Here is a 16668-nt window from a genome sequence, read left to right on the forward strand (position 1 = left end):
TGGAGAGAATGTAGTGATGGAGAGAGTGCAGCGTGTGATGGAGAGAATGCAGCGTGCGATGGAGAGAACGCAGCGTGCGATGGAGAGAACGCAGCGTGCGATGGAGAGAACGCAGCGTGCGATGGAGAGAACGCAGCGTGCGATGGAGAGAACGCAGCGTGCGATGGAGAGAACGCAGCGTGCGATGGAGAGAACGCAGCGTGCGATGGAGAGAACGCAGCGTGCGATGGAGAGAACGCAGCGTGCGATGGAGAGAACGCAGCGTGCGATGGAGAGAACGCAGCGTGCGATGGAGAGAACGCAGCGTGCGATGGAGAGAACGCAGCGTGCGATGGAGAGAACGCAGCGTGCGATGGAGAGAACGCAGCGTGCGATGGAGAGAACGCAGCGTGCGATGGAGAGAACGCAGCGTGCGATGGAGAGAACGCAGCGTGCGATGGAGAGAATGCAGCGTGCGATGGAGAGAATGTAGTGATGGAGAGAGTGCAGCGTGTGATGGAGAGAATGCAGCGTGCGATGGAGAGAATGCAGCGTGTGATGGAGAGAATGTAGCGATGGAGAGAGTGCAGCGTGTGATGGAGAGAATGCAGCGTGCGATGGAGAGAATGCAGCGTGTGATGGAGAGAATGTAGTGATGGAGAGAATGCAGCGTGCGATGGAGAGAATGCAGCGTGCGATGGAGAGAATGCAGCGTGCGATGGAGAGAATGCAGCGTGCGATGGAGAGAATGCAGCGTGTGATGGAGAGAATGTAGTGATGGAGAGAATGCAGCGTGTGATGGAGCGAATGCAGCGTGTGATGGAGAGAATGTAGTGATGGAGAGAATGCAGCGTGTGATGGAGAGAATGTAGTGATGGAGAGAGTGCAGCGTGTGATGGAGAGAATGTAGTGATGGAGAGAGTGCAGCGTGTGATGGAGAGAATGCAGCGTGCGATGGAGAGAATGCAGCGTGTGATGGAGAGAATGTAGTGATGGAGAGAATGCAGCGTGTGATGGAGAGAATGTAGTGATGGAGAGAATGCAGCGTGTGATGGAGAGAATGCAGCGTGTGATGGAGAGAATGCAGCATGTGATGGAGAGAATGTAGTGATGGAGAGAATGCAGCGTGTGATGGAGAGAATGCAGCGTGTGATGGACAGAATGCAGCATGTGATGGAGAGAATGTAGTGATGGAGAGAATGCAGCGTGTGATGGAGAGAATGCAGCGTGTGATGGAGAGAATGTAGTGATGGAGAGAATGCAGCGTGTGATGGAGAGAATGCAGTTTGTGATGGAGAGAATGTAGTGATGGAGAGAATGCAGCGTGTGATGGAGAGAATGCAGCGTGTGATGGAGAGAATACAGCGTGTGATGGAGAGAATGTAGTGATGGAGAGAATGCAGCGTGTGATGGAGAGAATGTAGTGATGGAGAGAGTGCAGCGTGTGATGGAGAGAATGCAGCGTGTGATGGAGAGAATGCAGCGTGTGATGGAGAGAATGCAGCGTGTGATGGAGCGAATGCAGCGTGTGATGGAGAGAATGTAGTGATGGAGAGAATGCAGCGTGTGATGGAGAGAATGCAGCGTGTGATGGAGAGAATGCAGCGTGTGATGGAGAGAATGCAGCGTGTGATGGAGAGAATGCAGCGTGTGATGGAGAGAATGCAGCGTGTGATGGAGAGAATGCAGCCTGTGATGGAGAGAATGCAGCCTGTGATGGAGAGAATGTAGTGATGGAGAGAATGCAGCGTGTGATGGAGAGTGTGCAGCGTGTGATGGAGAGAATGCAGCGTCTGATGGAGAGAATGTAGTGATGGAGAGAATGCAGCGTGTGATGGAGAGAATGCAGCGTGTGATGGAGAGAATGTAGTGATGGAGACAGTGCAGCGTGTGATGGAGAGAATGCAGCGTGTGATGGAGAGAATGTAGTGATGGAGAGAATGCAGCGTGTGATGGAGAGAATGCAGCGTGTGATGGAGAGAATGTAGTGATGGAGAGAATGCAGCGTGTGATGGAGAGAATGCAGCGTGTGATGGAGAGAATGCAGCGTGTGATGGAGAGAATGTAGTGATGGAGAGAGTGCAGCGTGTGATGGAGAGAATGTAGTGATGGAGAGAATGCAGCGTGTGATGGAGAGAGTGCAGCGTGTGATGGAGAGAGTGCAGCGTCTGATGGAGAGAATGTAGTGATGGAGAGAGTGTAGCGTGTGATGGAGAGAATGCAGCGTGTGATGGAGAGAATGTAGTGATGGAGAGAATGCAGCGTGTGATGGAGAGAATGTAGTGATGGAGAGAGTGCAGCGTGTGATGGAGAGAATGCAGCGTCTGATGGAGAGAATGTAGTGATGGAGAGAGTGCAGCGTGTGATGGAGAGAATGTAGTGATGGAGAGAGTGCAGCGTGTGATGGAGAGAATGCAGCGTGTGATGGAGAGAATGTAGTGATGGAGAGAATGCAGCGTGTGATGGAGAGAATGTAGTGATGGAGAGAGTGCAGCGTGTGATGGAGAGAATGCAGCGTGTGATGGAGAGAATGTAGTGATGGAGAGAATGCAGCGTGTGATGGAGCGAATGCAGCGTGTGATGGAGAGAATGTAGTGATGGAGAGAATGCAGCGTGTGATGGAGAGAATGCAGCGTGTGATGGAGAGAATGCAGCGTGTGATGGAGAGAATGCAGCGTGTGATGGAGCGAATGCAGCGTGTGATGGAGAGAATGCAGCGTGTGATGGAGAGAATGCAGCGTGTGATGGACAGAATGCAGCGTGTGATGGAGAGAATGTAGTGATGGAGAGAGTGCAGCGTGTGATGGAGAGAATGTAGTGATGGAGAGAGTGCAGCGTGTGATGGAGAGAATGCAGCGTGTGATGGAGAGAACGCAGCGTGTGATGGAGAGAATGCAGCGTGTGATGGAGAGAATGTAGTGATGGAGAGAATGTAGTGATGGAGAGAATGCAGCGTGTGATGGAGAGAGTGCAGCGTGTGATGGAGAGAATGCAGCGTCTGATGGAGAGAATGTAGTGATGGAGAGAGTGCAGCGTGTGATGGAGAGAATGCAGTGTGTGATGGAGAGAATGTAGTGATGGAGAGAATGCAGCGTGTGATGGAGAGAATGCAGCGTGTGATGGAGAGAATGCAGCGTGTGATGGAGAGAATGTAGTGATGGAGAGAGTGCAGCGTGTGATGGAGCGAATGCAGCGTGTGATGGAGAGAATGTAGTGATGGAGAGAATGCAGCGTGTGATGGAGAGAATGTAGTGATGGAGAGAGTGCAGCGTGTGATGGAGAGAATGCAGCGTGTGATGGAGAGAATGTAGTGATGGAGAGAATGCAGCGTGTGATGGAGAGAATGTAGTGATGGAGAGAATGCAGCGTGTGATGGAGAGAATGTAGTGATGGAGAGAATGCAGCGTGTGATGGAGAGAATGCAGCGTGTGATGGAGAGAATGCAGCGTGTGATGGAGAGAATGCAGCGTGTGATGGAGAGAATGCAGCGTGTGCTGGAGAGAATGCAGCGTGTGATGGAGAGAATGCAGCGTGTGATGGAGAGAATGCAGCGTGTGATGGAGAGAATGTAGTGATGGAGAGAGTGCAGCGTGTGATGGAGAGAATGCAGCGTGTGATGGAGAGAATGCAGCGTGTGATGGAGAGAATGTAGTGATGGAGAGAGTGCAGCGTGTGATGGAGAGAATGTAGTGATTGAGAGAATGCAGCGTGTGATGGAGAGAATGCAGCGTGTGATGGAGAGAATGCAGCGTGTGATGGAGAGAATGTAGTGATGAAGAGAGTGCAGCGTGTGATGGAGAGAACGCAGCGTGTGATGGAGAGAATGCAGCGTGTGATGGAGAGAATGTAGTGATGGAGAGAGTGCAGCGTGTGATGGAGAGAATGCAGCGTGTGATGGAGAGAATGCAGCGTGTGATGGAGAGAATGTAGTGATGGAGAGAGTGCAGCGTGTGATGGAGAGAATGCAGCGTGTGATGGAGAGAATGCAGCGTGTGATGGAGAGAATGTAGTGATGGAGAGAGTGCAGCGTGTGATGGAGAGAACGTAGTGATGGAGAGAGTGCAGCGCGTGATGGAGAGAACGTAGTGATGGAGAGAGTGCAGCGCGTGATGGAGAGAACGTAGTGATGGAGAGAGTGCAGCGCGTGATGGAGAGAACGTAGTGATGGAGAGAGTGCAGCGCGTGATGGAGAGAACGTAGTGATGGAGAGAGTGCAGCGCGTGATGGAGAGAACGTAGTGATGGAGAGAGTGCAGCGCGTGATGGAGAGAACGTAGTGATGGAGAGAGTGCAGCGCGTGATGGAGAGAACGTAGTGATGGAGAGAGTGCAGCGCGTGATGGAGAGAACGTAGTGATGGAGAGAGTGCAGCGCGTGATGGAGAGAACGTAGTGATGGAGAGAGTGCAGCGCGTGATGGAGAGAACGTAGTGATGGAGAGAGTGCAGCGTGTGATGGAGAGAACGTAGTGATGGAGAGAGTGCAGCGTGTGATGGAGAGAACGTAGTGATGGAGAGAGTGCAGCGTGTGATGGAGAGAACGTAGTGATGGAGAGAGTGCAGCGTGTGATGGAGAGAACGTAGTGATGGAGAGAATGCAGCGTGTGATGGAGAGAATGTAGTGATGGAGAGAATGCAGCGTGTGATGGAGAGAATGTAGTGATGGAGAGAGTGCAGCGTGTGATGGAGAGAATGTAGTGATGGAGAGAATGCAGCGTGTGATGGCGAGAATGTAGGATGGAGAGAGTGCAGCGTGTGATGGAGAGAGTGCAGCGTGTGATGGAGAGAATGCAGCGTGTGATGGAGAGAGTGCAGCGTGTGATGGAGAGAGTGCAGCGTGTGATGGAGAGAATGCAGCGTGTGATGGAGAGAGTGCAGCGTGTGATGGAGAGAGTGCAGCGTGTGATAGAACGTAGCGTGTGATGGAGAGAACGTGACATGTGACAGAAAGACTGTGCTGTGTGACAGGAGAGAAAGTGAAGTCTGTAAAGCGGATTTTCTTGACGGGAGCAAAGCCCATCGACTCCAGGAACTGGCTGGCTGGCTCAGACCTGCTGCTGATGGGGAAGGGACAGACAATCTGGATTCTCCCAAGAAACACAGGAAGTGGTACCACCACGAGGGAACGCACCTTGGACCCTGTTATACTGCCAGGGGCATGTTTTGTGTCACTTTGAATTCAGTTATCAGGACAGCTAATGTCTTACGAGCAACACTAATTTCAGATGCTAATTATCATTATAAATAATTTCATTGTGCCAAAATTTCTGTTTTACTGTGAATCAAAATTAAACTCTCAGTATTCAGAGTTTAAAAAAAAAAATCATCTTTTCCATCACAGGACAGGGTTGCAGAAACCCATAATGTTGTGTGCGTGAGGGGGGACACTGGCCCATAACCTTGGTATTAGAACCATATTCCCTGCTACCTACAAATAGGGAGGAGAATATCCTTCTACTCTTTCTGAAGAGGTAGGGAGAGGGTAGAGTACAGGGGTAGACAGTGGAGGGGTTGGGAGTAGAGGGTGGGGGTGGAGAGGTGGGACTGGGGGGACAGGAAGCTGCAGAGTAACAAGGCAGCAGACACTCCTGATAAGGGACATGGAGGCACCAGAAGGAAACCTCCTGCCCATCCTGGGCCCACTGCCAGCCTCAGCCCAGGAATTCCTAAACTCAAGCATCCACAGGCTCAGGAGCCTGGGGAGTAAGTTTTTTAGGTTGGATCTCACAACTACTTCTAAGCTTAAAATGACAAAACCCCAATGTCATTTCATATTGTGCTGTTTTGATAAAGCAGTTAGTATGATGACACTTAAATTCCTATTCATTTGGTAACTGCTAGAAAGGACAAGGAAACCCTGGTGGAGTAGTGGTTAACTGCTACGGCTGCTAACCAAGAGGTTGGCAGTTCAAATCCGCCAGGCGCTCCTTGGAAACTCTATGGGGCAGTTCTACTGTCCTATAGGGTCACTATGAGTCGGAACTGTCTCAACGGCATTGGGTGGGGTTAGAAAGGGCAAAACAAAACAAATATGTAATTTCTACTAGTGCTTTTCATGACAGGCATCTATATCCCTCTCAGATTTCAACAAAAGGCAAAAAGTTCCTCTCCAGGGCTCATGGACATGCTGCAGCCATGCGTGGCTGGCACACCACGAGACCCAGATTTTGTTTTCCAGGTCCACACGTGAGCAAGCCTGAACAATTAGATGAAGAAAACCCTAAAATTTCCGCAGAGGCAGCCCCGTACCTTCACACCCAAAGGCCCATGCTGGACGGTTCCCACAAACATTCAAACACAAATGGCAACACAAGGTAGGAACCAGTGCTCAGGGGCTTGAGGCAGATGCTGCTCCCGGAAATGCTCGAGCCATGGTGAAGTATATAGGGAATAACGTCTGACAAGGAAAAGAGCGGGCACCTGGGTAAGAAGCTGGTCGGCCGACAGCTGGTTGATCCAGTGCGTATACCGCTCAGTGGAGTCAGGGGGATCTCTCCTCACCTGGCAGCCGATAATCTGTAAAACAAAGCAAACACAGGATTTGAGAGGAAGTTGGCATGAGGACATGGGTACACACATGTACATACTGGGTACTGGCACAGGCACGAATATCCAGAGAGGAAGTGAAATCAGCTGGGCCAGGGTATAGCTGGGTAGAAACTTCCTGGGGCAAGTGGAAAAGGAGGAGGAAGGACGATCGCACCACCCAGGAATGGCAGAGGGTTGGGGGACAAGCCCCATACTGGAGAGTTTTGGTAAAGAATAGGCTAACGCTTCTCTCAGCTGGATCAAGAACACAGCACAGATAACATTTCCCCCTCAAGTTAAAATGGTTCACACATAAATGGTCCACACATAAATGCAATATTCAGATTTACTTCAAAGGTGTCTCCATCACTTACTTTTTGCACCATAACTCTGGGGCAGCAAATCAGAACAATACTCTCAATCAGCCTCACAAAAGCAACTGTTGTGGTGGTTGTGGCCGTTGAGTCAGTTCTGACTCACAGTGATCCCATGTGCAACAGAATAAAACACTGCCTGGACCTGCACCATCCTCACAATCATTGCTATGTCTGAGCCCACTGTTGCAGCCACTGTGTCAATCCATCTCATTGAGGGTCTTCCTCTTTTTTGCTGACCCTCTACTTTACCAAGCATGATGTCCTTCTCCAGGGACTAGTCCCTCTTAATAACAGGTTCAAGGTACGTGAGATAAAGTCTCACGGTCCTCACTTCTAAGGAGCATTATGGCTGTACTCATTTCAAGACAGATTTGTTTACTCTTCTGGCAGTCCATTCCATGGCAAAACCAACAGCGTCTAGATAACCAACTTACAGTGCTAATGGCTCACAACACGAGAAGGCCTGGCCTCCTCCCACTGCCTTCCACAGTCCCACAGCTCAGGCCCTCTTCACTGTGGAGGAGAACCCTCTCCACAGCCCCTTTCCTGGGCCACCAGACAAACACTTCACCTCAGTCGCCTTGTGAACTGCCCTGTAACTCCCTTTCCTTCCATTTCTGGGCACATTGTACAGGATCACATAAACAGATCTGACCCTAGTTTCTAGCCAGCTCCTTCCACCCTTAGTCCTTGGATCTAGCACCTACCTCCTCCTAGCAATGACACGACTTCCCCACCCTCAACCCCGACACACCCAATCCTGCAACCAAACTGTCTACCTCGGCTTCCAGGGCTCTGCCCTGCTCCCCTCCTTTCCCATCTCTATGCCTTTTATTTCCTTTTCGTGCCTTATTGCTTTGGCTAGAACTCCCAGCACTGTGTTGAATAAGTGTGGTGAGAGTGGACATCCTTGCCTTGTTCCTGATCTTAGAAGGAAAGCATTCAGTCTTTCATCATTAAGTATATTGTTAGCTCGAGGTTTTTTTCTAGGCATTCTTTATCAAGTTAAGGACGTTTCCCTCTATTCCTATTTTTCTGAAAGGTTTTATCATGAACAGATGAATTGTGTTAAATGACTTTTCTGCATCTATTGATATGATCATGTGATTTTTTTTTTCTTTAGCCTATTAATATGCTGGATTACACAGACAGATTTTCAATATTGAACCAGACTTGCATTCCTGGAATAAAGCCTGCTTTGTCATAGTGTATAGTTATTTTTATATATTGCTGAATTCTATTTTGTTAAGGATTTTGCATGTATATTCATGAGTGATATTGGTCTTTGGTTTTCTTTTTTTGTACTGTATTTGTCTGGTTTTGGTGTAAGAGTAATATGACAGCTTTATAAAATGAGTTGAGTTCTACATCCTTGCTGATTTTCTGTCTAGTTGTTCTATCATTTGTTGAGAGAGGAGTGTTGAAGTCTCCAACTATAACTGTGAATTTGCCTGGTTCACATTTTGGTTTTATCAGTTCCTCCTTCCCACATTTACAGCTCTGTTGTTTGGTACACAGACATTTAAGTCAGCTACGTCTTCTGGGAAACCCTGGTGGCGTAGTGGTTAAGTGCTACGGCTGCTAACCAAAGGGTCGGCAGTTCAAATCCGCCAGGCGCTCCTTGGAAACTCTATGGAGCAGTTCTACTCTGTCCTATAGGGTCGCTATGAGTCAGAATCGACTCGACGGCACTGAGTTTTTGTTATGTCTTCTTGGTGGACTGACTCTCTCTGTCTCTGGTAATTATCTTTGTTCTAAAGTCTACTTTATCTGATATTAATATAGCCACTTCTGCTTTCCTTTGATTAATGTTTGTGTGATGAATGAAAATACAAACCACAGACTGAGAGAAGATATCTGCAAATCACATATCTGGTAAAGAATTTGTCCGGAATACATAAAGAACTTTCAAAGCTCAATAATAAGAAAACAAATAAATCAAGTTAAAAAATTACTTGAAAAGATTTAAACAGACACTTCATAAAACAAGATACATGGATGGCAAATAAGCACATGTAAATATGCTCAACATCATTGGTCATTAGGAAATGCAAATTAAAACCACAATGAGATACCACTACACACCTGTTAGAACATCTAAATTACGAATGAACATAGCAAGTATTGATGAGAATGTGGAGTAACCGGAACTCATAAGCTGCTGGTGGGAATGTAAAATGGTAAACCAGTCTGACAATTTCTTAAAAGAATTACACATATACCTACCATATATTCTATTCCTGGGAATTTACCCAAAAGAAATGAAAGCATATATATATATCTATATAAACACCTGTAGGTGAACACTCATAGCAGCTTTGTTTGTAACAGGTATAAACTAGAAAAACAAACAAACCTATATGTCCATCAATAGTTGAATGGATAAAATAGAAAAATATATATGTATCCGTACAGTGGAATATTACTTATTACCATTACTGTTGAGTTGATTCCAACTCATAGCGACCCTACAGGACAGAGCAGAACTGCCCCACAGAGTTTCCAAGGAGCAACTGGTGGATTCAAATTGCAGACCTTTTGGTTAGCAGCTGAGCTCTTAACCACTAAGCCACCAGGGCTCCAGTGGAATTCTACCCAGCAATAAAAAGAAATGAATGGATCTTAAGATAATTATGGCTGAGAAAAAAAAAAAAATAGTACATACTGTATGATTCCATTTATGTAAAATTCAGAAAATGCAAACTAATCTACAGTGAGAGCATGCAGATCAGTGGTTGCTTGGTTATGAGAGTGGGATGGCAGGAGGGGCAGAAGGGAAGAATTACAAAGGGACATGAAGAAATTTTGCTGGATAATCGATGTATCCAATAATTTGACTGTGATGATGGTTTCACAGGTGTATACGATATATCAAAATTTACTAAACTGAACACTTGATATATTTGCAGTTTACTGTATGTTAATTATACATCAATAAAGCCCCAAATCCCCTTCAAAAAAACTTTAAAACTGAAAAGTACAATTACTGAAACTAAGAACTCCTTAACAGATTTAACAGAAGATTGGATGGAGCTGAAGAGAGGATTAGTGGGGCAGAAGATAGACTCAAAGAAAATATCTAAAGGCAATCAAGAGAACAATAAGGATGGGAAGTAGAGAAAAAAAGTATAAGAGACACACAACAATGTCTGATGTACAACAGAGTCCCTGGAAAAATATGGGGCTTAGGGGAAAGAAAGATTATGAATGGGTATCTTACTCATCTAGTGCTGCTATAATAGAAATACCACAAGTGAATGGCTTTAACAAACAAATTTATTTTCTCACAGTTTAAAAAAAAAAAACAAAGGAGGCTAGAAGTCCGAATTCGGCATGCTGGCTTCAGGGGAAGGCTCTCTCTCTCTCTGTCGGCTCTGGGGGAAGGGTCTTTATCATCAATCTTCCCCTGGTTGAGGAGCTTCTCAGTGCAGGGGCCCTGGGTTCAAAGGACACACTCTGCTCCTGGCTCCTCTTGCTTGGTGGTAGTGAGGTCCCTCTCCTCTCTGCTCAATTCTCTCTTTTATATCTCAAAAGAGATTGACTCAAAATACAACCTAATCCTGTAGATTGAATCCTGCCTCATTAACACCATAACCCCAAAACCCATTGCCGTCAAGTCAATTCTGACTCCTAGCGACCCTACAGAACAGAGCAGAACTGCTTCGTGGGGTTTCCAAAGAGCAGATGGTAGATTCATACTGCCAACCTTTTGGTTAGCAGCCTGAGCTCTTAACCACCGCAGGGGGTTAGGATTTATGACACACAGGAAAATCACATCAGATGACAAAATGGTGGACAATCACACAATACTGGATATCATGGCTTAGCCAAGTTGACACACAGTTTTGGGGGATATAATTCAATCCGTAACAATGGGGCAGAAAGCAGTATTTTAAGAATTTTCCAAGACAGATAAAGACACCAAGAAATGCCACACACCCCAAGCAACATAAATACAAAGGAAACCACTACTAGACACATCATAATAAAACTGCTGAAAAACAGAAAATCTTAAAAGCAGTCAGAGAAGCAAAACTGCCTTCAAGGAAGCGACAATAACAGAGAAAGCTAACTGAAGAAGAGCAAAGAAAGGAGGGGAGGCGGTGGAGGAACCAGAAGACTATAGAGGGACCTTTGCAAAGTGATGAAACAAAATAGTCACCACCCAGAATTCTGTACTCAGTGAGCTTATGTTTCTAAAGCAAAATAAAATAAAGACATGTCCACACACACTGAAAGCAAGCATCACCAGCAGACTGGCACTGAAGAAAGGTCTGAAGCAGAAAGAAAAAATCTCTGGGAACCAGGGAAACTTGGACAGAGTGAGGGACAGGCAGTGGGCTGTTCCCAACAAGTATCCGCCGTGCCCTGCAGGAAAACCCTCCCAGCTCTGCTCTGTGGCAGCAGGCACCATGAGCACCACAAGGCTGGTGCACTCTGCCCACCGTGCCTTGCAGGAAAACCCTCCCAGTTCGGCTCTGTGGCAGCAGGCGCTATGAGCACCAAGAGGCTGGTGCGCTCTGCCCACCGTGCCCTGCAGGAAAACCCTCCCAGTTCGGCTCTGTGCAGCAGGCGCTATGAGCACCAAGAGGCTGGTGCATTCTGCCGCCGTGCCCTGCAGGAAAACCCTCCCAGCTCTGCTCTGTGGCAGCAGGCACCATGAGCACCACAAGGCTGGTGCACTCTGCCCACCGTGCCCTGCAGGAAAACCCTCCCAGCTCTGCTCTGTGGCAGCAGGCACCATGAGCACCACAAGGCTGGTGCACTCTGCCCACCGTGCCCTGCAGGAAAACCCTTCCCAGTTCGGCTCTGTGGCAGCAGGCACCATGAGCACCACAAGGCTGGTGCACTCTCCCCACTGTGCCGTGCAGGAAAACCCTCCCAGTTCAGCTCTGTGCAGCAGGCGCTATGAGCACCAAGAGGCTGGTGCATTCTGCCGCCGTGCCCTGCAGGAAAACCCTCCCAGCTCTGCTCTGTGGCAGCAGGCACCATGAGCACCACAAGGCTGGTGCACTCTGCCCACCGTGCCCTGCAGGAAAACCCTCCCAGTTCGGCTCTGTGGCAGCAGGCACCATGAGCACCAAGAGGCTGGTGCACTCTCCCCACTGTGCCGTGCAGGAAAACCCTCCCAGCTCTGCTCTGTGCAGCAGGCACCATGAGCACCAAGAGGCTGGTGCACTCTCCCCACTGTGCCGTGCAGGAAAACCCTCCCAGTTCGGCTCTGTGCAGCAGGCGCTATGAGCACCAAGAGGCTGGTGCATTCTGCCGCCGTGCCCTGCAGGAAAACCCTCCCAGCTCTGCTCTGTGCAGCAGGCACCATGAGCACCAAGAGGCTGGTGCACTCTCCCCACTGTGCCGTGCAGGAAAACCCTCCCAGTTCGGCTCTGTGCAGCAGGCGCTATGAGCACCAAGAGGCTGGTGCATTCTGCCGCCGTGCCCTGCAGGGAAACCCTCCCAGCTCTGCTCTGTGCAGCAGGCACCATGAGCACCACAAGGCTGGTGCACTCTCCCCACTGTGCCGTGCAGGAAAACCCTCCCAGCTCTGCTCTGTGCAGCAGGCACCACGAGCACCGCACAGTTGGTGCACTCTGCACATTGAGCTCTGCCCGACTGCCTGTGGCCACTCGTGGGCCTGTGGCCACTCATGCCTTTTTGCTCCCACCCTGCCGCATCTCGGCTGCAGTAGATGGTTGTAACACAGCCCCCAACAAAGCGGTCACTCCACCGGCCCGTCAAATCCACTTTACTGAGTCATATTAGTGCTTTCATTATTAGAAATGTTTACATTTTGACATTTAAAACATATCACTTAGCCTCTCAAACCCATACCAAAGGAGCTAAGATTTGTGTTTGTTTCGGGGTTTTTGTTTGTTTTTACCACAAGCTGGCAGGAGTGAAGGAAGAAAGTCCAACCACCACTTGACCAAGGACTGAGGAGCCATCAGTCCTTTAATCAGACTTTACGGGGCTCATGGTCTCAGCCTAGCTAAACGTGTGGATCCCCATGCCTCCACCCCTGCCTGGTCACCCCTTGGGCCATGAGCGGTGTGAGCCCCTGGTCACACCAGGCCTCACCACCACTACGAAAGCAGCAGCAGGGTTAGGCTTCAGAGCGGAGGGCACCACCCTGCCAGGAGGGCGCCTTGAAGAAGAGCCACGGCCGAGCGGTAGACACAAGACAGCCAGACAGGGCTCCCTGGGGCTCCTGTCCATCCACTGGCTCAGCCCCACCCCACACATAGCTCTAGTCTCTCTTCTCTCCCCGCTCCTCACCCCTCCTCTCTTCTCTGTTACTAGATCCCACTTCTTGCCTTTTTCTGTAGTTTAGCCAAAAAGAACTAAAGTGTATGCAGCATTTGATGTGCTTACTGGGCAAACCATGGCCCCATTCCTAATGAAAAAGCACATCAGTGGAACATTTTACACAGCTCTCCAAAAAACGCATACTAAAAAGAGTTGTAAATTATACGCGGCTCTTGAATTTTTTTTTATTCCTCTAAGTCAATGACCCTGACCAACGATAAGATTTCTTCATGTCTGGTCTGACCAATATCTATTTTTTAAACTGAGCGGTGCATCTATTTTCAGGTTTTATCAATGTTGAGTGCTATCGAGTCAATTTTCGACTCAAAGAGACCCAATGTGACAAAGTAGGTAGCTCTACTCTGTCACATGGGTCTCTATGAACGGAGCCGACTCGACAGCACACAACAACAACAAACTTTACAGAAGAAGATCACCAGTTCCTTCTCCTGTGGAGCTGCTGGCTGAGTCTAAACCACCAACCTTTTGATTAGTAGCCAAGCACTTAACCACTGTGCCACCAGGGCTCCTTGTCTGTCTATACTGGCTTGCAAAAAGATTCTGAGTGGAAAAAAGGAATATGTTGATTAAAAGCAGTGAGACAGAACAGTCTGTTTCAAAAAGGTATTCCCAAACATAAAGATAAAGAAGCTTAACTTCTATACACAAATCCCTCGACCCCAAGACCCAGTATCACGGTTTAATGAGCAGCTGCCACGAGGCGAAAGATGAGTCCCAGTGCTCAGCCGCTCCAGGAGCTTCACACCAGCCGGACTGCAAGAGAGCCCGGCTCTGCTCTGGACATTAGCTTACTTAGGCCATTCCCAACATGAGAGAGGGTCCTGCGCCCCAACCCCCACCCTCTTCTGACAGCTTCGTGCTCATGATGAAAGCCAGGAGCACGCTGGGTGGAGGTCTAACATCGAGAAGGAGGATTAGGTGGGAAGATAACGTGAAACTGGAGCTTGTGAGGCTGACGAGTCTTTTGACTTTAATCAACCATAAGCACTGGTCTACAAACGTGGAAGAAAAAGTGAGAGGGCTTTTTGTGGGTTTGCTTTAACATTTTCTTTTTTAAACGCTGGCCTAGACCACAGGGTAGAGAAAGGCAAACCATGAATAACCTTTTCTTCCTGAAAAGGCACCTGCAGTATGACACCAGCTCTTCTGCTCTGCTGCCCTATCACGCTCATGTGGCAGTTGGAGAGACACGGACTAGACAGAAAGAGACTGGCTGCGCCTTCCTTTAGCCACCGTGGTTTCTCACCCATGGCTCCCATGCGGAACATGCCCCTCATGGTGTGGAGCAGTGGCATGTGAAGGAGGCGCACAGACGCTCCACTCTATACGAGACTCTGGGGGCTGAGCTGAGCCTCATGGCCTGTGAGCACCGCCCGGCACAGTGCCTTGTGCACAGCAGGTGCGCGGGGGAACACTGGGCCCAGCACAGCAGGTGCTCAGTAAACAGGCTACAGGAACAAAAGCATCACTTGCTACACAGAGGACTAAGTGCTCTATCTCTTCCCAACACCTGGGAGAAGAAGCGGCCAGTTTCAGGCTCTCACAAAGCCTTGACGGGGAGTTCATTTGAAAGCATTTGCGCCAAAAGGTACAGCAGAAAGGGAATGTGCAGCATGTGATCCCCACAAGCAAATGTGAATCTCTCTCTGGATGTATATGGGGCCTCTAGATCTGGCAATTTAGCTGGGGTGGGGGTGGGGGGGGCAGGTCAGCAGGTCATGAAGTAGGAAGGAGGGGAGTACTGGAAGCAGAAAGGAGGTGTAAGGGAGATGTGGCAGGATGCATTCCCAAAGGTGGCCCCCACCGCATCTCTACCCACATCTTCTCACAATCTGAGTCTGGCACCTTCCCCACCGCAGGGTCTGTGTTCCCTCCCCTTGGATTGGATCTGAGTGGTCAAAGCGACACTACGTAGCTTCCGAGGCCAGGTCATAAAAGGTGATACAGCTCCTAGCTGGCTTTTATGGGACAGATAGTCTAAGAGCCCAGCCACCATACTGTAAGGAAGCTCAAGCAGCCACGTGGAGAGGCTATGTGGTTGTTCCAGCCACCGCCTCCATTAATGCCAGCCATGTGAGTGTGCAAGCCTCCAGAAGACCGAGCCTGCCATCAAGTGACCCCAGCCTTTAAGTGTGTCCAGCTGAGGGCTCTCATCTTGAACAAAACAAGCCCCCCACCCCAGCCCTGTGCCCTCCCTGAATTCCTGACCAACAGAATCTGTGCGCATGATAAAATGCTTATTGTTCTGTACCACTAAGCTTGGGAAAATGTGTTTCACGGCAATGGTGACCACACAGGGAAGAGAAAATTTTACTGGCTCATTGTAGTCTGGTGACAAGACCCCTGAAGCCCACTTTCTTTCCCAGTATCCAGTCATTACACGTTCATTATCACTGGGTTAGACAGCATGGGCTTGTCCAGGACTGTCCTGTGTGATATCTGTCTCCCCAGTTTAATGATTACCAGTATCCCCTTTCCCTCCTGGGGTCCGAGTTTAGATCATGAGCTCCGTGGCCACCTTAATTAGAGTCGACCTCTGCCACTAGGCCATCTGACATTCCTGATTTCAACTGTGCAAGAACAGTCACAGAGGTCCTTTTGGGAAGTGGACTGTCAGGGATTGAATTGTGTCCCCCCAAAATAGGTGTCAACTTGGCTAGGCTGTGATTCCTAGTATTGTGTGGCTGTCCTCCATTTTGTGAATTATTCTCCATTTTGTGACGTTTTAAATCCTAATCTCTATATATTAACGAGGCATGATCTGTGTATCTTGAGTCACAGCCTTACAAGCCGGTATGACTCAAGTCATGCCCTTACTTAAGTTATGCCCTCGCTTGAGTCATACTTTTATCTTACAAGAGATAAAAAGGAAAGAGAAGCAAGCAGAGAGGATGGGACCTTACTACTATCAAGAAAGAAGAACTGTGAGTGGAGTACATCCTTTGGACTCAAGGTCCCTGCACTGAAAACCTCCTAAACCCAAGGGAAGATTGATGCCAAGATACACAGAGATCTCCAAGAACCAGGAAGCAGAAGTTGAAGGGACAAGGACCTTCCTCCAGAGCCAACAGAGAATGCCTCCTTAGGCCGGCGCCCTGAAGCCTAGCCTCCTAAACTGTAAGAAAATTAATTTCAGTTTGATAAAAAGCCATCCACTTGTGGTACTTCTGTTACAGCAGCACCCGATAACTAAGACATACGCCAGGCCCCACCCCTCCATCTGGGAACCCCATTAATCATCTGCAAGGGTAGCCCCAGGGGTCTCAGGAGGCCACAGATGGGGAGACCAGGTATAGATGTGCAACCGCACAAGGCTGATGAGCCCTCTAGGGAAGATGGGACTCGAAGATACCAGTTGATCTTTGTCAGTGCTCAGCCTGACAGAGGCACAGCCAGGCTGGGGTCTACCTGTGCCCTCTACCCCATCCCTTCACCACACACCCGGAGACACCCCCATCCCACCC

General features: G+C 48.9%; 1 protein-coding gene across 4 annotated transcripts in view; it reads right to left on the bottom strand.

Annotated features, from left to right (window-relative positions):
• B3GNTL1 (UDP-GlcNAc:betaGal beta-1,3-N-acetylglucosaminyltransferase like 1) overlaps positions 1 to 16668 on the bottom strand; it is a 186135-nt gene that overhangs the window by 109267 nt on the left and 60200 nt on the right. For all 4 annotated transcript variants that reach the window (XM_049859178.1, XM_049859177.1, XM_049859176.1 and 1 more), the window contains one exon: positions 6396 to 6491. In XM_049859178.1, coding sequence (XP_049715135.1) covers positions 6396 to 6491 — 96 coding nt within the window. The remainder of the gene's footprint in view (positions 1 to 6395; positions 6492 to 16668) is intronic.

Source organism: Elephas maximus, chromosome 19 (assembly GCF_024166365.1).
Source record: "Elephas maximus indicus isolate mEleMax1 chromosome 19, mEleMax1 primary haplotype, whole genome shotgun sequence".
Lineage (NCBI taxonomy): Eukaryota > Metazoa > Chordata > Mammalia > Proboscidea > Elephantidae > Elephas > Elephas maximus.